Source organism: Kogia breviceps, chromosome 4 (genome assembly GCF_026419965.1).
Source record: "Kogia breviceps isolate mKogBre1 chromosome 4, mKogBre1 haplotype 1, whole genome shotgun sequence".
Lineage (NCBI taxonomy): Eukaryota > Metazoa > Chordata > Mammalia > Artiodactyla > Physeteridae > Kogia > Kogia breviceps.
In genome coordinates, this window is record NC_081313.1 from 175,972,434 (window position 1) to 175,997,097 (window position 24,664).

General features: G+C 42.5%; 1 protein-coding gene and 1 long non-coding RNA gene across 2 annotated transcripts; one reads left to right on the forward strand and one right to left on the reverse strand.

Moving 5' to 3' along the window:
• The first annotated feature begins 960 nt into the window (after nt 1–960).
• Nucleotides 961–24,391, forward strand: LOC131754344 (uncharacterized). Its single transcript, XR_010840449.1, has 5 exons — nt 961–1,163; nt 5,917–6,025; nt 16,868–16,965; nt 20,354–20,416; nt 23,201–24,391. It is a non-coding gene; the product is annotated as an uncharacterized lncRNA (long non-coding RNA).
• LOC131755839 (olfactory receptor 7D4-like) lies at nt 17,191–20,198 on the reverse strand. The gene is given in 4 exon segments (XM_067031469.1): nt 17,191–17,260; nt 18,278–18,939; nt 18,941–19,262; nt 20,188–20,198. Coding segments are annotated over 4 exon segments (1,065 nt in total).
• Nucleotides 24,392–24,664: the final 273 nt, after the last annotated feature.

A 24,664-nucleotide genomic window follows, 5' to 3' on the forward strand; every position in this document is an offset into this window, starting at 1 on the left:
AATTGAAATAAAAGTTCTGTGAAGACATGACTCAAACATTTCCTATATGAATGAATGAAAGGAAAAGTATTATTAAGGGAAATAATGGTAACCACATAAAACCAACAAATTATAAATATATAAACGATATAAACATGTACATACCTATAGAATGTCTAAAAATCCATTAATATGTATCTTAAAAAACTGGATAGATTACAGTCCCAAGATTAACATACAAAGGTAAGACAAGTTCAAAGATAATATAGAAAAACTTCTGAGAAGGGACAGTAAAGTTTAGAAATAAAGAATAGTGAAGAGGGATATGTCAGTTATCCACTGCTGCATAACAAACCACCTGGAAACTCAGTACCTCCTTGTACCGCGTTGCAAGAGCTCAAAGAAAAGCATTCTTCGAGCCTCCCGCCACCTGGCTGCTCTGGGGTAGGCGCGAGGACCCGCCCAACCGACTTCAGCGGCCCTGGTCCCGCCCCGTGCGCCGTCCTCCCGCCTGGACCTGCCCCCAAGATCCCTAACGGAGCCCGCCCGGCGGGGCCCAACGGCTCCTGTGAGAGAATACTAGGACTTCTCGGCCCCGAGGCTGGCGGATGCAATGGTCGCCGCTCCTGCCGCCTCAAGCGCTCCTAGGTTGGGCCCCGGAGCCTTCCACCTTCCAAGGAGGTGGAGAGGGCGCCCCCACAGTGGCTATCTTTTCCGAAACTGCGCCACTGCTTCCCTGGCGATCTGCCTCTGGCACTGACAAACAGGTCCGCGTGAGGCCCCGCCTCTTGGAGGGCGGGGTCTCGGCGAGGGTTGGAAAGTGCTCCGGGGGCGGGTCTTGGTAAGGGCGGGGAGACGGAGCTCGGGGGGGCGGGATCCCGGAGAGGGTGGGGAGACCGGGCTGTGGGAGGCGGTATCTAGGCGAGGGAGGGGGCGTGGAGCTCCAAAGGGCGGGGTCTGAGCGAGTGAGGAGCCCTGGACTTCTGGAGGCGGGGTCTCAAGCGACTGGGAGTCGAGCTGGCGGTGACCTTCTGTCCTCGTGTCCTTCCGTTCTCTGAACCTGGGCATTTCGTCTGTTTTTCGGGTGAGAGGTGCCGGTGAAATTTAATCAAGGAGGTCCTTTTCTGCCCTCCTTGTACAAGAGAATTTTACCTGTGACTTTTGCTTTTTTGAGCGGCATTGAGGTGAGGTTTTGAGAGAAACTTTTTTTCAGTTATTTATGTTTGACAAATTCGTTTGGGAAAATACTTTCGGGATTCTAGGGTGAGTGTAAATAAGCAAGTGTAATAAAGCAAATAAAACGAAAGCGGAGAAGTGAAAACGTAAATAACAGGTCTTACAATTAAAGTAAGATTGTTCAGCTCTTAAGTCGAACTTTAAGAACTGAAAGGTAGGTTTTCCTGGGTGGCGCAGTGGTTGAGAGTCCGCCTGCCGATGCAGGGGACATGGGTTCGTGCCCCGGTCTGCGAAGATCCCACATGCCGCGAAGCGGCTGGTCTCGTGAGCCATGGCCGCTGAGCCTGCGCATCTGGAGCCTGTGCTCTGCAGCGGGGGAGGCCACAGCAGTGAGAGGCCCCGCGTACCGCAAAAAAAAAAAAACCAAAAAACAAACACGAAAACCTGAAAGCTGTGGAAGGAGGGGTTTTGAGAGGTGGAAGAAAGTGCAGAATCCCAGAAGCAGGACAGAGCCTGGTGTGTTGCCTGAATGGAGGAAAGAGAGACCTGACTTGGGAAGTAGAGAATGATGAGAGAGGGAGGTAGTGTTACCTGAAATCTGGGTTCACCTCTTAGTGGGTGTCGAGCCAAAAGACACAACCAAGCCAAAGAGCAAGAGAGGGAAGGATATATTACTTGCAGCAAGTAAGGAGTACACTGCGATCTTCTCAATGCAGTGTCTCCTTGAACAGCAAAATTGGGGAAGTTTTAAGCTAAGGGTACATGCATACTCATGAAGGGGCTTGAGCAGAAGAGAATTCAGCATAGAATTGGGTCAAAGGTTGCCAGAATCCAAGCGTTAGTTGATTGAAGTCACAGCGGTCAGGGTCAGAAAAGGTCAACATCATCTTTCCTTAGGTTCCGACCTGAGGTCTTAGCATGTAATTACCATCCTCCACCTAGTATATCCCTTGAGGAGGAACTAGGACTCCGTTTTATAGCTGAACTATTATTTCTTGACTACCTTTCCTTTGTTCTTGCATTACCTCACTTCCCTTAAGATCATTAATTACTGAGACCTGTTCTAGGGCAAGCTTATGTCAAAAAAGCCATTCCTGGTTCTCGGTCTCTCTGGGGACACCCCCCTGCCCCCACCCTATCTGCTTACAGCGGGACTAGTTGGCACTTTAAGGAAATTGGAATTTATTGAAGTTTGAAGCAGGGATGTGATGTGATTCCGTTTGTGATTTAGCTAGAACATTCTAGCTCCTGGATTGGGAATAGACTTCAGGAAGCACTAGACAAGGCATGGCGGCAAGAGAATAAGTCTAGGGAATTACAAGGGAGATTGAGAAAAACTGACAGCTATTGAAAGTGCGCTACATAGAAAACCAGTGGAGGAATTAAAGAGATTTGATGGCCAAGCTATGAAAAATAAGTTCCCCATGAAGATTCCTCCTAGGAAATGTATCAGTGTTATATCTCCAGCATGTGTGTTTATAAACAAAAGACCAGAAGGTCTGTGGTCCATCCTGCAGCCACCCCAGGGCCTCTCCTGAGCACTCAGCCAGGTGCCACCACCCCTACCCAGCGCACCAAAGGAGGTCCCAGATGGACTGGTCCAGTGAGATTCTTCTCCATTGCTGATGTGGGGAACCTCCACCCAACGTAATTTGGCCCTCAGGCCTGAGGAGAGCCAGGATCCCTTCTTTCTTTTCCTCTGGGCTCCAGCCTTTCGCCCACCTCTCCCTGAGGGCTGGACTCTCCCTAATGATACCTAATGATGCAAATTGGGTCCCTCTTGGAGGGAAAGGAGAAAATTTTTGTATGGAGAAGGTCAAGTGGCTCAGGCAGTCGCAGAAGAGAGGGTGTTGGCAGAAAGTCTTGCAGGCTGGGATCAGGGACACCTGGGGATGGAGGGAAGGGGTGTGGAGGTTGGGGGAAGGTGCTGCCAGCTGGAGGTCATTTCCTGCTGGGAAGGGCCAGCAGATAGCTTAGGGGTGGATCTGAGATTTAGAAGCGCCAATGGCAGTGCTTTGGGCCAGGGTATTTGGAGGGTCTTATGTTCAAATAACCCTGAGGTTTGAGGATGGTAAGCACGGTGAAAATGTTGTAAAACCGGCCAAAGAGCTTAGACTTGCCAAAGTGACCAGTGAGCTGGGTTCCTTGATCACTGTTATGAAGTTCGAGAGAGGTTCCCCAGGGAGGGATAATCTTTTTTTCTTTAGTTAATGAATTAATTAATTTATTTTTGGCTGCGTTGGGTCTTCATTGCTGTGCGCAGGAGCTACTGTTTGTTGCGGTGCACTGGCTTCTCACTATGGTGGCTTCCCTTGTTGCACGCGGGCTCAGTAATGAGGCTCACGGGCTCTAAAGCGCAGGCTCAGTAGTTGTGGTGCACGTGCTTAGTTTCTCCGCGGCATGTGGGATCTTCCCGGACCAGGGCTCGAACCTGTGTCCCCTGCATTGGCAGGCGGATTCTTATCCACTGCGCGACCAGGGAAGTCCTGGGATAATCTTTTCCAACAAAATTTTAGCCACAGAAGCAGCAGTGACCTGTCCACAGGGGAAAGCTTTGGTCCAATGAGAAAACATACAGACCATGACTAAAATGTATTTGTAGCCATGAGATGGGGGCAGCTGTGTGAAATCCACTTGCCAAACCTCAGATGACCCATCAGGCAATTTAAAATGTCCAGGAACAGCATGAACAGGTTTCCCTGCATTGTACTTTGGACAGGAGGGGCACGCAAGGTAGGTGGTCTTTGTAGGCTTCTTACTATTTCCCCACCAATAATGGTTCATGAATGCTATCATTTTGTCAGTGGACCAGAACGATAGAAATGGGAATCTTAGAATTTCTAGTAGGACCAGTTATTTGGCCCAAACCAGAGTTCTTTCTTTTTATTGAACCAACAGTTACTAGGTCAATATATATATTTTTTCCTTTTCTGGAGCCAATTGTTGGGCATTTCTAGTCAATTTTTCTAAACTGTTATCTTGGGGAGTGTCCCTTTGGACCTTGACTGAGGTTTGGCCTTTGGTTCCTTTGAGAGCAGTGTTTTGGGAGGAAATAGCAATGAGGCGGTTTCCTTTAGCCTCGAGGGAGTCAAACTTGGAATGCCCAGCATCTTAATAATAGCCAAGGTGGTGGGCAAGAGTAGGGCTTCCTCCCAGGGAAATAGCATCCACCTGCTAAAACTTTTGGCCTTAAAGGGATATACAGTCTCCAAAGAAAAACTGCAGTTTGCTCAAACTCAGGTTTGATATTTAGGGCACCCGATCTCAGAAGAAGGACTACATTTGTTTTGTTTTGTTTTTTTGCGGTACGCGGGCCTCTCACTGCTGCGGCCTCTCCCATTGCGGGGCACAGGCCAGGCTCAGCAGCCATGGCCCACGGGCCCAACCGCTCCGCGGCATGCGGGATCCTCCAGGACCGGGGCACGAACCCGCGTCCCCTGCACCGGCAGGCGGACTCCCAACCACTGCGCCACCAGGGAAGCCCGACAGATCACCTTTTGACTCCGCATAATAATTTACAGGAGACTCCTCCAACCAATGCAGATTTTTCAAGGTTTACCCATGGTTCTTATTTAAAGGGAGAAAATGGTAAATATTGTGCTGGGTAAATATTGCAACTCCCTTTGATATCCTTGAGGCAGCACCTATATCTATGGCTACTTTGGTCCACCAGGCTGAATTATATGCTTTTACTCTGGCTTGTACTTTATCTGAGGGCAAAACCGCAAACATACCAACGGAGTAGCCTTTGGAGTAGCACATGACTTTGAGGTGCTATGGAAGCAATGAGGTTTCCTTACCTCTAATGGGGAAAAGGTTAAAAATGGCTCTTATATTCAATCCAAAATGGATAGACATTTGGATGTATATATATTATGTATGTAATAGATCTAAATAGAGTTTGTGTGTGTGTCTGTCTGTGAAAGTTTTGAGTGCTCATTGTACAGAATTTGAAACAAGGAGAGTATGAATGATCACCTGTGCCACAAACATTCCCCTCCGCTGTCTCCATGGGAGGAGGGCCTAATGAATTGGGGGCACAGGGCCCGCCTCCCCCCTTCCCCCCAAGGGGCAACAGCTGTGCTGTGCTGGTGGACTCCAGAGGCAGCTGCTTGTCCCTGTGGCTAGGAGGACACCCACACACCTGTGGACTCCCAGGAATCTCGCTCTAGTCCCACCTGGGGCACGTGGGCTTCCCTTTGCCCGCACCGCTTTATTTACATTTTTTTTTTTTTTTTTTTTTTTGCGGTACGCGGGCCTCTCACTGTTGTAGCCTCTCCCGTTGCGGAGCACAGGCTCCGGACGCGCAGGCGCAGCGGCCATGGCTCACGGGCCCAGCCGCTCCGCGGCACGTGGGATCTTCCCTGACCGGGGCACGAACCCACGTCCCCTGCATCGGCAGGCGGACTCTCAACCGCTGCGCCACCAGGGAAGCCCTATTTACATATTTATTTACACAGGGACAAACCTCTGTTGCTCACTTTGAACCTGGCACAGCGCCCACTTCAGGGGACAAGATAGACTTGAGTGGCACTGAAATACTTATTTAAAATGTCACATATAACACTACAGTCGGTTTTTGTAACTTTTGTATATTTTGTATCCTATAAAAATTTTTTTAATTAAAAAAGCTATTTAAGTGGGATAATTGACCTGTATATGCTTTTGGATTTTTTATGCATACTGCATTCATCTGTGAATAATGATGGATGTGTTTTTCCCTTTCCAGTCCTCAAAGTATTCTTTTCTTTGCTTTTTCAGCTTTACTGCCCTGATGGGGACCTCCAGTACCATCATGACATAAAGTGGTGACAGCTGCCATCCTTGTCTTTCTTGGGACTTCAAAGGGAAATTTTTCAACTTTTCACCAGTAAGTTATGGTTCCTTTTTTTGTTTTCATTTGGAAAACATTTTAAGCTTACAGAATAAAAAATTGTAAGAACAGGACAGTAAAATCCCATTTGCTCTTTGTCTAGATTCAGCATTTGTTAACATTTTGCCACATTTTTTTTCTCTCTCTATACATGTAATAATTATCAATACTATTTTGGGGGGACCATTTGAGAGTAAGTTGCAGATATAACCCTTCACCTTTAAAGATTTCAGCATGTGTCTCTTAAAAACATTCTCTTTTGTAACCTCAGTTCAGTTACCACATTCTGGAAGGTGTAGGTTTTTATTTATTTTTAAATTTTTAAATTTTATTTTATTATTTTTTAGAGGACCCCTGCCCATTTCTTTGTTTATTTATTTGTTTGTTTTCCCCCAAATTTTAAAAATGGCTTTTAAAAATTGAGGCAAAATTTACCAAAAGTGAAATACACAGATCTTAAGTGAACAATTTCAGGAGGTTTGCCAAATATGTACATCTGAATAACCAACATCCCAATCAAGGATATGAGTTTCCCATCACCCCAGAAAGTTCTGGGTGCCCCTTCCCAGACAGTCTCCAACTCTAAGAGCTGCTACTTTGTGATTCCTATCACCAGACATTATTTTTTTCATGTCCTTGAACTGTATATAATTGGAATTACATAAACTGATGGAATTATATATTAATTATAACAATTACATTTGTATTATTAATAACATATCATATGGAATACTGTTAGATTATTAATAATATAATATTGTATAATACAAAATGATAAACTATAATTAATAATATACCTGATAATAGGACTAAAGATGCTAAGTAATAGCATGATTGATAATATAAATCATATGAATTATAAATTCTATAAACTATAATATAAATAATTTAATTTTTATTTTTAAAATTTTATTTATTAATTAAAAAAATAATTTATTTATTTTTGGCTGCATTGGGTCTTCATTGCTGCGCGCGGGCTTTCTCTAGTTGCGGCGAGTGGGAGCTACTCTTCATTGCGGTGCGCGGGCTTCTCATTGCGGTGGCTACTCTTGTTGCGAAGCACGGGGCTCTAGGTGTGTGGTCTTCAGTAGCTGTGGCACACAGGCTCAGTAGTTGTGGCGCATGGGCTTAGTTGCTCCGTGGCATGTGGGATCTTCCCGGACCAGAGACTGAACCCGTGTCCCCTGCATTGGCAGGCGGGTTCTTAACCACTGCGCCACCAGGGAAGCCCTATTAATTTTTTTTATTGGCGTATACTTGCTTTACAATGTTGTGTTAGTTTCTGCTCTACAGTAAAGGGAATCAGCTATATGTATATCTATATCCCCTCCCTCTTGGACCTCCCTCCCCACCCCACCCCCCCACCCATCTAGGTTGTCACAGAGCACTGAGCTGAGCTCCCTGTGCTATATATATATATATATAGCAGGTTCCCACTAGCTATCTATTTTACACATGGTAGTGTATTTATGTCAAACCTAATCTCCCAATTTGTCCCACCCTCCCCTTCCCCCTCTGTGTCCACATGTCCATTCTGTATGTCTGTGTCTCTATTCTTGCCCTGCATATAGGTTCATCTGTACCCTTCTTTTTAGATTCCGTATATATGCATTAATATGCGATATTTGTTTTTCTCTTTCTGGCTTACTTCACTCTGTATGACAGATTCTAGGTCCATCCACATCTCTACAAATGACCCAATTTCGTTCCTTTTTATGGCTGATATTCTTTTGTATATATGTACCACATCTTCTTTATCCATTCATCTGTTGTTGGACATTTAGGTTATTTCCATGTCCTGGCTATTGTAAATAGTGCTGCAATGAACATTGGGGTACATGTGTCCTTCTGAATTATGGTTTTCTCAGGGTAGATGCCCAATAGTGGGATTGTTGGGTCATATGGTAATTCTATTTTTAGTCTTTTAAGGAACCTCCATACTGTTTTCCATAGTGGCTGTATCAATTTACATTCCCAACAACAGTGCAAGAGGGTTCCCTTTTCTCCACACCCTCTCCAGCATTTATTGTTTACAGAGTTTTTGATGATGGCATTCTGATCATTGAGTCAGTGATACCTCACTGTAGTTTGATTTGCATTTCTCTAATAATTAGTGATGTTGAGCATCTTTTCATGTGCCTCTTGGCCATCTGTATGTTTTCTTTGGTGAAATGTCTATTTAGGTCCTCCACCCATTTTTTAATGGGTTGTTTGTTTTTTTGATATTGAGCTCAAGGTGTAGGTTTTTAAAAAACTTTTCCAATGAGCCTGTTACCTTCTTTTTTATTTTTATTTTTAATATTTATTTATTTGGCTGCGCTGGGTCTTAGCTGTGGCACGTGGGATCTTCGTTACTGCATGCAAGATCTTCGTTGCAGCTTGTGGGATCTTTTTTTTTTTTTAGTTGCAGCACAAGTGCTCTTAGTTGGCGGCATGCGGGATCTAGTTCCCTGACCAGGGATCGAACCCAGACCCCTGCATTGGGAGCGCAGAGTCTTAACCACTGGACTGCCAGGGAAGTTCCCCTTTTCTTATTTGTTAACTGTTTTTTTTTTTTTTTTTTTTGGCTGTGCCGCTTGGCCTATGGGATCTTAGTTTCCCGACTAGGATTGAGCCCTGCAGTGGAAGTGAGGAATCTTAACCACTGGACCGCCAGGGAGGTCCTGACTTTTTTTTTGTCATTGAATAGATACTGATTTTATCAAATATGTTTACTGAGGGCTTCCCTCTGCCTGCCAACACAGGTTCGAGCCCTGGGCCAGGAAGACCCCACATACCATGGAGCAACTAAACCCATGCGCCACAACTACTGAAACTCGTGCGCGTAGAGCCCGTGCTCCGCAATAAGAGAAGCCACAGGACTTCCCTGGTGGTACAGTAATTAAGAATCTGCCTGCCAATGCAGGGGACATGGGTTCAAGCCCTGGTCCAGGAAGATCCCTCATGCTGTGGAGCAACTAAGCCCATGTGCCACAACTACTGAGCTTGTGCTCTAGAGCCTGTGAGCCACAACTTGAGCCTGTGTGCCACAACTACTGAAGCCCATGCGCCTAGAGCCCATGCTCCGCAACAAGAGAAACCACCGCAATGAGAAGACCACGCACCACAACGAAGAGTAGCCCCCGCTCGCCACAACTAGAGAAACCCCGCGTGCAGCAATGAACACCCAACACAGCCAAAAATTTAATTAATTAATTAATTTTAAAAATATGTTTTCTGAATCTATTGAGATAATCATACGATTTTTCTCCTTCAGTCTACTAATTTTGTAAATTCCATGAATTGTTTTTTTAAAAAATGTCAAACCTGACTTGGATCCCTGTGTGGTTGTGGTGGATTATCTCTTTTTTAATTAATTAATTTATTTATTTATTTATTGGCACCGCGTGGCTTGTGGGATCTTAGTTCCCCCACCAGGGATTGAACCCATGCCCCCTGCAGTGGAAGTGCAGAGTCCTAACCACTGGACCGCCAGGTGTTCCCTTTATTTTTATTTTCATTTATACATTTTTTTATTTATACATTTTAAACATTTTTTATGTTACACTTATTCACACATTTTATCTATACAGTTTTATTTGTATTATTTATAAATATATTTAACATTTTTTATATTTTACTTTTTTTTTTTTTGGTGGTATGTGGGCCTCTCACTGCTGTGGCCTCACCCGCTGCGGAGCACAGGCTCCGGACGCACAGGCTCAGTGGCCATGGCTCACGGGCCCAGCCGCTCCGCGGCACGTGGGATCCTCCCGGACCGGGGCACGAACCCGCGTCCCCTGCATCGGCAGGCGGACTCTCAAACACTGCGCCACCAGGGAAGCCCCAGAATATTTCTTTTTAAGGCTAAGTAATACTCCACTGGATATATATACCACATTTTGTTTATCCAGTCATCCATTAATAGACACTTCGGGGGCTTCCATCTTTTGGCTACTGTGAATAATGCTGCTGTGAACATGAATGTGGATAGAACTACCAAGTTCTTTCAGTTCTGGGTGAAACTTAGGAAATTGCTGGATACTACGCTAGGTCTCTATGTATCCTCGTTCACTTTTAAATCCTACCTTATCTTGACAGGTATGTTATTCATAGGGATATTTGGAAAAAGTACAAAATGGGAGCTTTTGATATATAGAAATTCTGTCAGTTGTGTGTAAAGATGTAATGTAAGAGTGTCTAGAGCACTAGAGCACTGTATGTTTTTGTTTTCTGCATTTGCCTCTAGATGGGTATTTATTATATCTCATGGTGGACTGTGTATTACATCAAGCAACCTAAGAGCCAGTGATTTTGCTATATCTAGGTCTCCTTTACCAATCTTGAGAAGAATCTCAGTTGTGTGTTAGTCACAAGTCCCTGGTTTCCCTCAGTGAACAAGGCTCTATGCAAGGTACTATGTCATTGGTAACCAAAAGACACAAAAAAAGCCCATAATGTGCAAAAACTCTCCAAAAGAAAGTAGATCCTAATGCCAGATGATGTAGACTTCTTTTTTCTGTTTTTTGAATTTTTGACCACACTGTGGCTTGTGGGATCTTATTTCCCCAACCAGGGTTTGAACCTGGCCCTCAGCAGTGAAAGCTCTCAGTCCTAACCACTGGATGGCCAGGAAATTCCCAAGACAATGTAGACTTTGAAGCATTTCTACAGATAGAGTTAATCAGATAAAAGATTCCAGTTCTTCAAGATAGGAAAAGTTGAGATGTGTCTCCACTAAATATTTTTGTAAAATATATAAAGGAATGTTTGAGAGAAATAAAAGGATGAAGAGATCGTACACAGTTCCACGGGGGGACTTAAAATCTTTCTCCCAGAATGTTTCTCCAAACAATAGAGGAAAAACAGGACATATATATGAAAACAATGAGTAAATGCCTAATATCTGTGTACCGAATACTGTCTCTAGTAACTGTTAGAAATCGGAAAGCGCTTGTCGGGGGATGAAGGTGAGGGGATGGACTAGAACAGGCAGGAGGGCTTTGGGGGAAGATAATTATGTTCTATACCTTGCTTCCTCTGGTGATTATGCAAGTATATGCAATTTTCAGAAGTCATTCCCAGAATGCTTACGTGTACATTTCATTGTACACTAATTGTATCTTAGTGGGAAAAAATGTAAACATCCTATGCAGTCACCAAGAAAATAGGTCTCTGGGCCTGTGCAGTACAAGGTTTCCTAGTTTGAGGAATGTGGCATTAAGTAGAATCTCTGCTAGGAAATAGCTGGTTTTTACCTGTGACCCTATGTTACTTCAGGGTTAACAACAAAAAAAAATTGGTAAACAAAAGACATATGCTGCCTATGACATGCAAAATCTCTCCACAAGAAAGCAGATCCTAATGCCAGACAACATAGACTTGATGTATATGGTTTCAAGCTTCAGGCTTCTCATTTCTGAGGTTATCGAGGTGGTAGATTTGGTTCATGGATAAAAATTGGAACTTTCTGCCTTTGTCATTCGAATACTATTGTGGCGATGACCATTTAGGCTGCTCTTCTGTATTTTATTTATTAAAGACTGTGATTGAGTTTATTTTTTTAATTAATTTTTATTGGAGTGTAGTTGATTTACAGTGTCGTGTTAGTTTCTGCTCTACAGCAAAGTGAATCAGTTATTCCTATACATATATGCACTCTTTTTTAGATTCTTTTCCCATATAGGTCATTACAGAGTATTGAGTAGACTTCCCTGTGCTATATAGTAGGTCCTTATTAGTTAGCTATTTTATATATGGTAGTGTGTATATGTCAATTCCAATCTCCCAATTTATCTCTTCCCCACTTCCCCTTGGTAGCCATAGTTTGTTTTCTACATCTGTGACTCTGTTTCTGTTTTGTAAGTAAGTTCACTTGTACCATTTTTTCAGATTCCACATATAAGCGATATCATATGATATTTGTCTTTCTCTGTCTGACTTACTTCACTGAGTATGACAGTCTCTAGGTTCATCCATGTTGCTGCAAATGGCAGTATTTCATTCTTCTTTATGGCTGAGCAATATTTCACTGTATATATGTACCACATCTTCTTTATCCATTCATCTGTCCATGGGCATTTAGGTTGCTTTCATGTCCTGGCTATTGTAAATAGTGCTGCAATGAACATTGGGGTGCATGTATCTTTTCGAATTATGGTTTTCTCTGGATATATGCCCAGGAATGGGATTGCTGGGTCATATGGTAGTTCTATTTTTAGTTTTTTAAGGAACCCCCATACTTTTCTACATAGTGGCTGTACCAGTTTACATTCCCATCAACAGTGTAGGAAGTTTCCCTTTTCTCTACACCTTCTCCAGTGTTTATTGTTTGTAGATTTAAAATTTTTTTAAATTTAATTTTATTTATTTTTTATACAGCAGGTTCTTATTGGTTATCTATTTTATACATATTAGTGTATAGATGGCAATCCCAATCTCCCAATTCATCCCACCACCACCAGCCCCCCTGCCACTTTTCCCCCTTGGTGTCCATACGTTTGTTCTCTACATCTGTGTCTCTATTTCTGCCCTGCAAACAGGTTCATCTGTACCATATTTCTAGGTTCCACATATATGCATTAATGTACGATATTTGTTTTTCTCTTTCTGACTTACTTCACTCTGTATGACAGTCTCTAGATTCATCCACATCTCTACAAATGACCCAATTTCGCTCCTTTTTATGGCTGAGTAATATTCCATTGTATATATGTACCACATCTTCTTTATCCATTCGTCTGTCGATGGGCATTTAGGTTGCTTCCATGACCTGGCTATTGTAAATAGTGCTGCAATGAACCTTGGGGTGCATGTGTCTTTTTGAATTATGGTTTTCTCTGGGTATATGCCCAGTAGTGGGATTGCTGGGTCATATGGTAATTCTATTTTTAGTTTTTTAAGGAACCTCCATACTGTTCTCCATAGTGACTGTATCAATTTACATTCCCACCAACAGTGCAAGAGGTTTCCCTTTTCTCCACACCCTCTCCAGCATTTGTTGTTTGTAGATTATCTGATGATGCCTATTTTAACTGGTGTGAGGTGATACCTCATTGTAGTTTTGATTTGCATTTCTCCAATAATTAGTGATGTTGAGCAGCTTTTCATGTGCTTCTTGGCCATCTGTATGTCCTTTTGGATAAATGTCTGTTTAGGTCTTCTGCTTATTTTTTGATTGGGTAGTTTGTTTTTTTAAATATTGAGCTGCATGAGCTGTTTATATATTTTGGAGATTAATCCTTTGTCGGTTGATTCATTTGCAAATATTTTCTCCCATTCTGAGGGTTGTCTTTTTGTCTTGTTTGTAGTTTCCTTTGCTTTGCAAAAGCTTTTAAATTTCATTAGGTCGCATTTGTTTATTTTTGTTTTTATTTCCATTACTCTAGGAGGTGGATCAAAAAAGATCTTGCTGTGATTTACATCAAAGAGTGTTCTTCCTATGTTTTCCTCTAAGAGTTTTATAGTGTCCCATCTTACATTTAGGTTTCTAATCCATCTTGAGTTTATTTTTGTGTATGGTGTTAGGGAGTGTTCTAATTTCATTCTTTTACATGTAGCTGTGCAGTTTTCCCAGCAGCACTTATTGAAGAGGCTGTCTTTTCTCCATTTTATATTCTTGCCTCCTTTATCAAAGATAAGGTGACCATAGGTGCGTGGGTTTATCTCTGGGCTTTCTATTCTGTTCCATTGACCTGTATTTCTGTTTTTGTGCCAGTACCCTATTGTCTTGATTACTGTAGCATTGTAGTATAGTCTGAAGTCAGGGAGTCTGATTCCTCCAGCTCCATTTTTTTTCCTCAAGACTGCTTTGGCTATTTGGGGTCTTTTGTGTCTCCATACAAATTTTAAGACTTTTTGTTCTAGTTCTGTAAAAAATGCCACTGGTAATTTGATAGGGATTGCACTGAATCTGTAGGTTGCTTTGGGTAGTATAGTCATTTTCACAATATTGAGTCTTCCAATCCAAGAACATGGTGTATCTCTCCATCTGTTTGTGTCATCTTTGATTTCTTTCATCAATGTCTTATAGTTTTCTGAGTACAGGTCTTTTAACTCCTTAGGTAGGTTTATTCCTAGGTATTTTATTCTTTTTGCTGCAATGGTGAATGGGATTGTTTCCTTAATTTCTCTTTCTGATCTTTCATTCTTAGTGTATAGGAATGCAAGAGATTTCTGTGCATTAATTTTGTATCCTGCAACTTTACCAAATTCATTGATTAGCTCTAGTAGTTTACTGGTGGCACCTTTAGGATTCTCTATGTATAGTATCAAGTTATCGTCAATCTTGTTTGTAGATTTTCTGATGATGGCCATTCTGACCTGTGTGAGGTGATACCTCATTGTAGTTTTGATTTGCATTTCTCTAAAAATTAGTGATGTTGAGCATCTTTACATTTGCTTTTCGGCCATCTGTATATCTTCTTTAGGGAAATATCTACTTAGATCTGCCCATTTTTTTGTTGTGTTTCTGTGATTGATTTGAAACATTTAGAGTTGACCTTTAAACCACAGAAGGTTAAAAGATATCAAATAAGGAAATCTGAGGGACAAATGAATAAAAAGTAAAAACAAAACAAAAGAAATAATACCCAAAGGTGGTTCTCTGAGCAGATTCACATTGCGGAGACCCATTAAATACACAGATATTGGAGAACATCTGACTTGGCATTTGCCCTCTGCAAAGATGAGAGGGAGAGAGCAGACCTGTTTCAATTAATTGAATTTTCCCAACTAAGATTTTCTTGAGGTTTCACAGTAGTTAAGATTTATTCAGAGTGGTTTTTGTGGGGAAATCTTGACATTGTATTTCTAATCTTTTTTGGTTAAAGGTGTAATAGTCCATATTTACTTTCCTTTTCTGCCTTTATCTGCCCCAGAATATTTATGCCACTGTGGGTGTGTATGTAGGACCTTCCTTATTTTCTTGCCTCCTTCATTTCCCTCATATCACTTTTGAACTGATATATTAATTATTACTTTATTATCTACCTCCTACCATCATGTGGGATCGTCTAGGCCTCATACATTTTTTGTATACATTGCTCATGTCTTCTCAGTTCCTAGCACAGGGACATAACTTAATTATTTGCTGAGAGATTAAAGGAGAATGCCAGAGGGAAGAACTTAAAAGGAGATACAGGCCTCCAGGCTTCTCCAGGCTCCTTCAAGGGAATGCCAGCTGGGTCAACTGAATAAAATACTTCATTCTTTTTTTCTTCATAATGCCCAGAAGCAGTTTATACTGTGTAAGTCATATATAGACTTTAAATTTTTTCTGTAACCACAAGAAACCAAAGAGAAATAACTGAGATCTTTTTTTTTTTCTTTTCTTTTTTGGCTGCGATGAGTCTTTGTTGCTGTGCGCAGGCTTTCTCTAGTTGTGGTGAGCGGGGGCTACTCTTCGTTGTGGTTGCGCAGGCTTCTCATTGTGGCGGCTTCTCTTGTTGTGGAGCATGGGCTCTAGGTGCGCGGGCTTCAGTAGTTGTGGCACGTGGGCTCAGTAGTTGTGGCTCGCGGGCTCTAGAGCGCAGGCTCAGTAGTTGTGGCGCACGGGCTTAGTTGCTCCGCGGCATATGGGATCTTCCCGGACCAGGGCTCGAACCCGTGTCCCCTACATTGGCAGGTGGATTCTTAACCACTGCGCCACCAGGGAAGCCCCTGAGATCATTTTTAATAAATTTTATTTAACCCAATATATCCAAAACATTTCAACATAATAAGTGGTAGTGGAGCTATTTAAATCCTTCATGTGGAGTATTCAAAAATTCACTGGCTTACTATATATTCATCAGATGTAACTGATTTGTGTTGAGATCTCAAAAAATTACAGTTGAAAGGATAGCTTCCAATACCCAAAATATTTGCAATAATTGTCTGCATACAGGTGTGAGGCCAGGCGCTCCGGAGCCCTGGCTGCAGATTTAGCCTCAGACCCCGGTGTCTTGAGTAGTCATCACGTGGCCTCCAGACCCGCCCTCTGACCCAGAGTGCCAGGAGTCCCCGTAGGATGAATACAGCACATCAGTGAAGGGTGTGTGTGTCTGAACACGTCTACTGACCAACTGGAAATATCCAAATATCCGTGGATAAGCAAAATGTGGCACAGCCATAACATTTGAATACCATTCTACAATCATAAGGAACAAAATGCTGATGTGTGTTTTTCACATGGATAACTATGAAAAGTCATTCTGCTAAGTGAAAGAAGCCAGATATAAAAGCTCATCTATTGTATGATTCCATTTATATAAAATAGCTAGAAAAGGCCAGTTTATAGAGACAGAAGCAGATAAGTGGTTGCCTAGGACTGAGGTGGCAGTTGATATTACCTGCAAATGGGCGCAGGGGAACTTTCTAGAGTGATAGAAATGTTCTAAAATTGGATTGTGGTGATGATTGCATAAGTAAAAATTTACCAAAACTTATCGCCCTTATGCTTTCAGTGGCTGAATTTCATGATATATAAATCTTCCCTCAATAAAGCTATTAAATAAATTTTTAACAGTTTTATCCTGGACTCACTCAATGTGAATTGAAAAGTTCTACCTTTGCTTTCAGCACGCATTATTACCCACCAGTATTATTATGGTTACCACTCTGAATTGCAACATGTTTACCTCTTTGGTTCCCAGTTTTGTTCATATGAAGTAGGCAATAAAAACACTATGGATTAAACTTAGTGGAATCAAATTCAATTAGAGCCCCACTGAATATGTTTTTCCTCACTAATGAATTACTGTTTTCCAGTAATTTGAAGATCTTACTATATACCCAGTGTTTGTTTTGTGTTTGTCTTTGTCGTTTTTGGCTCCAGAGTCCTTAGTTCCATTCATGGTATTGTTTGTATATTCTTCATAGTCTTCATCACGTGTCCCAGCTTTGGTTCCTCAGAAGCAGGTGCCGAATCAAGGATTTACGTGGAAGTACGTTATTGGAAGGAGCAAGGACCATGGAACGTAAGTTAGAGAAAAGGGAAGGGATACAGGGCAGAAAACACATCCAATAAAGTTCATCTTAAGTTAGCTTGCACACGAGTGAGCAGAGTTTCCATCCTGTAGGGAAATTCTGGAAAATGGCACAAAATCCAAACTTCAGAATGATCCCAGGTAAGGGGTGTGGGCCCCACACCTGTCCATCAAGAACTGTCCCCCATGGGGCGTAATTCTCCGTCAGGCCTGCCGTCACACATTGGGAAAAGTAGGTTCCACCTGGTGCTGACAGTGGCAGTCAGGCTGCTGTGCAGTGGGGATGCTGAAGGGATCCCAGGGAATGTAGGAGAAATGCTGACAGCTTCTACCACTCCACCCTTTGCTGCAGACTCAGTTCTATCAATATTCTTCTCAAAAAGTGGACTCAGTTCTGAATACATTCCACAAGTGTGTAACTACCACTCCTGCTGGCACCTCCAAAGAGTGCCCTCCCCGCAAATAAGCCACAAGAGAAAACAAGTTTTATTCTATTGCATTCATTATTAGATGTTTTAGGATATTGGGGTGTATCTTAAAACTGCAATGATAGCAAATAAAGGTCCAGCAAAACAAAAGAAAGAGGAAAGGAAGGGAGGGAGGGAGGAAGGAGAAAAAGGCAAAGAATGAAGCAATATCTCATACTTATTCTATGCTATATACTTCTATGAATCATGTGAAAAAACTAACTTTCAAAACTAGGTTCCCACTCTTGAAGGTGCAAGTCTCGCAGTTTTCAGGAAAATGTTGGATAGCAAAGTTAGGAATGTGGGCATAGTGTTAGGTTTTCAGGGTAGACTCCATTCCATTCCCACTGTGTTTGGAAAATGAGATAAATGAGAGAAAATACCTTTTGACAATTTTGTCAAGATAACATAAAATGTACACAGAACAAGAACTGCCTTGGCATGTGAAGCACTTTGGTTATGACTGTTGTGTGATTTTCATTCCATTTCTTCCAGAGAAAAGCAAACACACAAACAAATTAACGTGAAGAACAAGAACATTTGAGAGGATAATTTGGGGGGAAACCATGCCGTACGTGGTATAAGTGCTTCAAACCTAATGTTGGAAATCACCACAATGGCTGTAAGAAACCCAGCCCGAGATGGAAATGTATGGGCTGCAAATAGGAAGGAAGAGTCAAAAGGAATTGCTGAGGAGGGTGTTGAGCAGAAACTAATACAAACACAAATCAAAGCAAAGTCATAGGTGCTTTGAGAATGGAAGAAATGAAGCATGTCTTTTAAGGGAAAAGAAAATCAGGAGATAGAAATTCACAAATTTTGTTTTTGCAGCCCACAGTGTCCACTTAGTTCTGAGGCCAGTGGCCCCTCGCAGACAAGTGGTACCTAAACCGAGGAGCTTTCCCAGGGCCCCCTTCACATCCTTGTTCCTCAGGCAGTAGATGAAGGGGTTCAGCATGGGGGTGAGCACGGTGTACATCACTGAGGCAATGGAGCTTCTCTGGGGAGAATGGGTCACAGCAGAAGTGAGATAGATCCCCACGCCTGTCCCATAGAACAAGGCAACCACAGAGAGGTGAGACCCACAGGTGGAAAATGCTTCATATTTTCCCGCTGCGGAGGAGATTCTCATTAAAGAGGAGACAATTCGAGAGTACGAGAAGGGGATTCCAGTGAGGGGAAGCACACCCAGCAGGGCAGTGGCCACAAACAAGAAGATGTTATGGATGCGGGTGTCAGGGCAGGCCACCTGGACAATCTGAGCCGGTTCACAGAAGAAACGTGGAATTTCAGTGCCAGTACAGACCATCAGCCACCTCAACAGTAGCATACGAAGCGGGGCAACCCAGAAAACGACGAGCCAACGCATCAGAACCAGGAGGCCGCAGAAGCGGGGGTTTCTGAAGGCCCTGTAGCGCAGGGGATGGCAGATGGCCACACACCGGTCATAGGCCACCACAGTCAGGAGACAGCTACCCATCACAGCAAAAATCATAAAACAGGTACAGCTGAGTGAGGCACCCCGTGTGGGAGATGCCTTTGCTCTGTGTCTGGATGTTTACTAGCATCCTTGGGACAGTGGTGGAGATGAAGCAGACGTCAACAAAGGAGAGGCTGGCGAGGAAGAAGCACCTGGGGGTGTGGAGGTGGGAGTCTGAGCTGACGGCCAGGATGGTGAGCAGGTTCCCCGGCACAGTGACCGGGTCCGTGGACACGAACACTCCGAAGAGGAGGGGCCGCAGTTCAGGCGCGTCTGAGAGGCCCGGGAGGAGGAACCGAGATACTCCTGTACAGTTTCCTGCTCCCGTGTCGCTGGTGTGTCTGCTGGGGAAGGAGGCAAAAGCAACGTTCAAGGAACAGCCAAATGGCACCTCAGCTACTCATCACTTACGATTCCACCTTTAGGTCGATATCCTTCACCCTCTACGAGTCCTTCCAATGACAGTGATTCACTCAGCCAAATGGTAGACAATTTTCATTTGAAATGTATATATTTAGCTGTTTTAAAATTTAGCAGAAAAAAATTTATTGTCTCCTGGTCACTGGTTCTAATTTGTTTGTTACTGAAGTATAGTGGATATACAATGTTGTGTTAATTTCTGCTGCACAGCCAAGTGGTTCAGTTATACACATATGTACATTCTTTTTTATATTCTTTTCCATTATTTATCTCAGGATATTGAATATAGTTCCCGTGGTATGCAGTAGGACCTTGTTGTTTACTCACTGGTTCTAATTCTATATGAAGCTATGGACATAAACTGATTTCTTTTATGATATGACACTTGCAAAATGAATGAAGACATTTTTTATATATATATATATATTTTAATTTTATTTATTTATTTATTTTGCGGTACGCGGGCCTCTCACTGTTGTGGCCTCTCCCGTTGCGGAGCACAGGCTCCGGACGCGCAGGCTCAGCGGCCATGGCTCACGGGCCCAGCCGCTCCGCGGCACGTGGGATCTTCCCGGACCGGGGCACGAACCCGTGTCTCCTGCATTGGCAGGCGGATTCTCAACCACTGCGCCACCAGGGAAGCCCAGATAATGGGATCTTGACTCAGAATTCCTAGAAGAGGCTTTTGGTCCCACCACTTTAAGGTGTGTGTGACCTAATCTCTCTTAGCTGCAGATCCCTTACCTCCACAAAGGGAGTAATAAATATTCCCAGCATTGTAAGACTGATGAGTGAATTAAATGAGGTGATGCATGTTATTTTTCTAGTGTGGTTCTTGTGACATACAGCAGACACATGATAAATGTGAGCTTCTTAACAAAACAATAAGTCTGTCTTTAGTGACTATCATTAATCATTATTCCCCTTAAACCAGGGCAGCCAGTCTGTTATCTCTTTGGACTGCAATGCAGCACTTCTAGTTAATTATGCTCCCTATGACTTCCTCTTTCAGATACCGCCTGCCGGGTGGATTCTGCCGAGAAGATGGAAATCCGTGTGGACTACACACATAAGGGTAAAGAAAATCCCAAAACCATAAAATAAAATGCAATGGAAGTGTCAGTGTGTTGTATTAAAAATCAGCACAGTGAAGCGTTAAAAAAAAAAAGACTAGTAGATTTGATTTAAAATACTCAAAGCGGGCTTCCCTGGTGGCGCAGCGGTTGAGAGTCCGCCTGCCGATGCAGGAGACGCGGGTTCGTGCCCTGGTCCGGGGGGATCCCACGTGCCGCGGAGCGACTGAGCCCGTGAGCCATGGCCGCTGGGCCTGCGCGTCCGGAGCCTGTGCTCCGCAACGGGAGAGGCCACAACAGTGAGAGGCCCGCGGACCGCAAAAAAAAAAAAAAAAAATACTCAAAGCTTCTATAAAAAAATCTAACAAATCATTCTTTAAAAAATGGAAGGCAAATTTAAGATAATTATAAATGTTTACATTCTCCATGATAGAAAAAAGCTCAGCGTTATTATGCCTACAGAATGCAATTAATATTTTTTTTACATAAGCAAAGCAGGATTTATTAAGTGATAGTACACTCTCAGGAGGGGGAGTGAGTAGGTTTAGGTGAGCAGCTGCTGAGAATGCATTTAATTAAGAGAAAAAAGTAACTGGGGACCAATTTAGTCTGGGATGGTGGATAGGAAAATCCTCTCTGAAATAAGAATATTGAGCTATGAGAGGAAGGGTGGGTAATTGTTAATCAGAGAAAATAAGGAAAGGACACGCATTTTGGGCTGAGAGAACAGAATTCACGGTAGCCCTGGGGTTGGTGAGCTTGGTAATGCAAGGGATGGGAGAGGCCAGTGAGATGGAGAACAGAATGAGGGTAGGAGGACAGAGTGTGAGGCCCCAAGTCGAACATCCTGTAGTATTCTTGATGTGCCTTTCATGTCGGTAATTTTTATGTTTATTTGTGGGTCAGAGATCATGACCATTTTTGCTCATCATTGTCTTTCCAGGGAGTTACATGGTGCCTGGAACATAGTACGTACTCAAAACATGCAAATGTTAGATATGTAAAAAAGAATGAGACCAAAAGTATCAACTGTAACACAAAAAGAGAACCCTCTAAGCCCATCATATGCCTGAATATAGACACAAAGTAGAATAGTAAAATTAAATTTCATTCATATATAGTTTAAAAGAATAATATATCATGAACAAGTAATTCCTGCTCTAGGAATGGATATCTGGTTAGATATAGGATGTTTGCTAACATAATTCATCTCAAAAATAGGCCAATGAAGAGGAATCATAACTATAGTTACAGTAGAAAGTGCTTTTGAGAAAATGTAACAACAGCCATTACTGTGGTTAGCAGCCAGGACAGAGCCCCTTGCTAAATAAGGAAGCCAATTTCTTAACCCAGTAAAGAATAGGTATTTTAAAACTGCAGCCAAAAGGCTAGTCTACATTAAAGCACTAAATATTTGCATTAAATTCATGAAGAAGACAAGGCAGTCTACTCCAAAATTCAATCACTTGATATTCTCTTAACGATTTAAACAGAATGGTAAGATGAGCAAATGAAATAAGCCTGAGCACCAAAGGTCAGTAATAATTACATTGTTCGTAGTTGATATTGTGGACACAACAAGGTGGATAAGGTGAAACAACAACAACATCGATAAAGAGATATCGGGTCCTGTCAGGAACTCTAATTTTCCAGCGGAAATAGGGAATCTAAAAGAAAAATCACACGAGGAACAAAATACACAATACCTCATGTGTAACAAATCTCCAATGAGTAGTTAATGAATAAGTGATTGGACACAGGAAATCTAAGAGGACCCTAGAATTGTGGGAAAGATCAGAGAAGAGGTGGAGAATCTCTGGAAAATAACTCACTGGGGAGAGGCTCTAGATTCCAAAAAAATGAGAGAAAGAAACAGGACTGGGTTCAGTAGAAACTAAAGTATCTTAAAACTACAGACTTCCTGTCATAGACTAAATAACTATGGGACTGTCCCAGTCTCACCATTCTAGAGGTAAAGCCCAGTACCCACCTTCACCACTGTTTTCCTTCTTACTCCACCAGCCTTTACTGGGACACGGTCTCTGATGGTCATCAGTGAAGCTCTCTGTTTTCGGCAGTCTGTCCCGGGGAAACCCATGTGGCTTTTCACTGAGGCTGGGAGCAGAGAATTATAGGAAAGGGACAACAGGGACATGTTATTATCATCTCGATGGTTGAACTCTCAGAGCTCCTCATTAAATAAATTGTTCTAGTGATTCTTCTCTCTCCCAACATCTCAAGTCCCTTCAGGTACAAAGATAAGAGAATGGAAAATTTTCAGCCAACCTTGTGTATAGGTAGGCAAAGTGGGGGAAGCAGTATATTCTCCAAGGAGAAATTCTTTCTTTGGTTTGACTTACATGTGACAAGATATCCCCTAAGGAATGTTTAATTTCTACAAGAAGTCAACGTAGAAGCCTTTGTAGGTATTAGGGAGGGCTCTGTTTATTACCTCTAAATAGAGGAGAAGGGGCAGTAATTATCCAGGTAGATTGGGTTGAAGAGTGAGTATTGAGGAAACACATGTGGCAAAAATAAATGACCTGTCAAGTTTGTCAAGGAAGGGGAGGACAGAGATAAAATCTCGTTCAGCCTAAAGGAAGTATCTAATATGAGAGGGTTAAACCTAAGATTCAATGGAAGTTATGGGAACACATTTAATTTCAAATTGAATGATGATATTTGGTGCAGGCATTTGAATACACAGGAATTTCTGGGCACATAGTTCATAGGATGCATTATACACTCTAAAACGGCAATCGTAATGTGCTGTATCTCGTTTATAGGCCATGGTTCCAGAAATCAAGGGTTGGAAGCAGCAGTGAACCCTCGTAACGTCATTCCCAGTTGCCACGGGGGTGTTTGTGCTCCAGGTCTCCACACTTCTGGCCTCTGCAGGTTTGGAGGCCTTGACACCTAAAAAGAGCACTTCCAGGGATATGGCAAAAGTCCCTTTGAACGTCAAGCTATGCTACTGCCTGACATTTCGGGTTCTTCACGTCAATAACAGGAGTCACCCTCCAGGCAGGGGTAATCGACCCTGGTGATCAATGTCATTGTATGACCCTGGCAGTGGGCAGTGGTACACAGCGGAGCTCAGTCGGTGGCTGGAAGCAGGAGCAACCTCAGGGCAAACACAGTGGTGGATACAGATGGTGGTCAGTTATGCTCCCACAGCAAGACATCTGAGTGGTGTGACCTTGGGTGAGGCAGCTTCCTTTAGCTGAGGGCACTTCTCAAAGAGAAGGCTCAGGGCAGTCAAATGGCTGCACTCCATATGCTTGGAAAAATAAGCCTTTAATTCTGAGGGGAGAAGTGGGCACCACAGCACTGTATTGGCTACAGTCCATCCCATTGGCTGTTTGGATTGTGATCTGTAACAACACGCGATGTGTCCCACGGGTGCTTATCTTTGATGCATGGGGGTCAGGTGCGGAGAAGGACTTTCCTTAGGATGTGAAGGCCAAACCAAGAACTGAAGCATCACGAGTAGGGCTCAGCCAAGCATAATCTTGTCTTTCTGACCTGCTTCGCTATAAAAATCCAATTCTCTCTACCACTATTGCCATTAAGACAGAACACCAGACTAGCACATGCCGCTGCCAAGTGGAAGTTATCAGTGGGATGTTTCTCAGACACATTAAACTCATCCTTTCCAAGGTCAAACTAACATTTTTTTCTTCCCCAAACAAGTTGTATTGGAGAGGTAATGCCATAGATGATGTGAACAGATGCATATGTGGAATTGTGCTAGATGGTTAAGTATTATTTCCATTATGTTAAAATAGTTTTCCTAATTAGTCTTTACTTTTTTTATTGGTACTTATCTCAAAATCTAGTTTTACCATTTGTTTATATGTTATTTTACTTTCTTTCTCCCAACAGAATGTACACTCTATGAAATCTGGGCCTTCATTTTGTACAAAACTTCATAGCAGTACCTACAATATAACAGTTAATAAATATTTAAAGGCACAAATCAGTCGATCACACCATTGTTATTACTAGAATTAGAAATAAACTAGTTCCAGCTTCTGGGGGAAAACAAGGAAACAAATGGAAAAAAAAAGAAATGAACTTGGGAGGACAAAAATGTTTCAGTTTTTGTCTTTCCTAGTCTTTGCCTGGTACTAAAGATCACCTACACAAACTGAACATTTGTAACTATCAGAAATTTGAATAATGGATGTAATTCATCTGTTAATTACAGAATGTCTTGTTTTCCGTATGTCTTTTAATGACATGTAAAT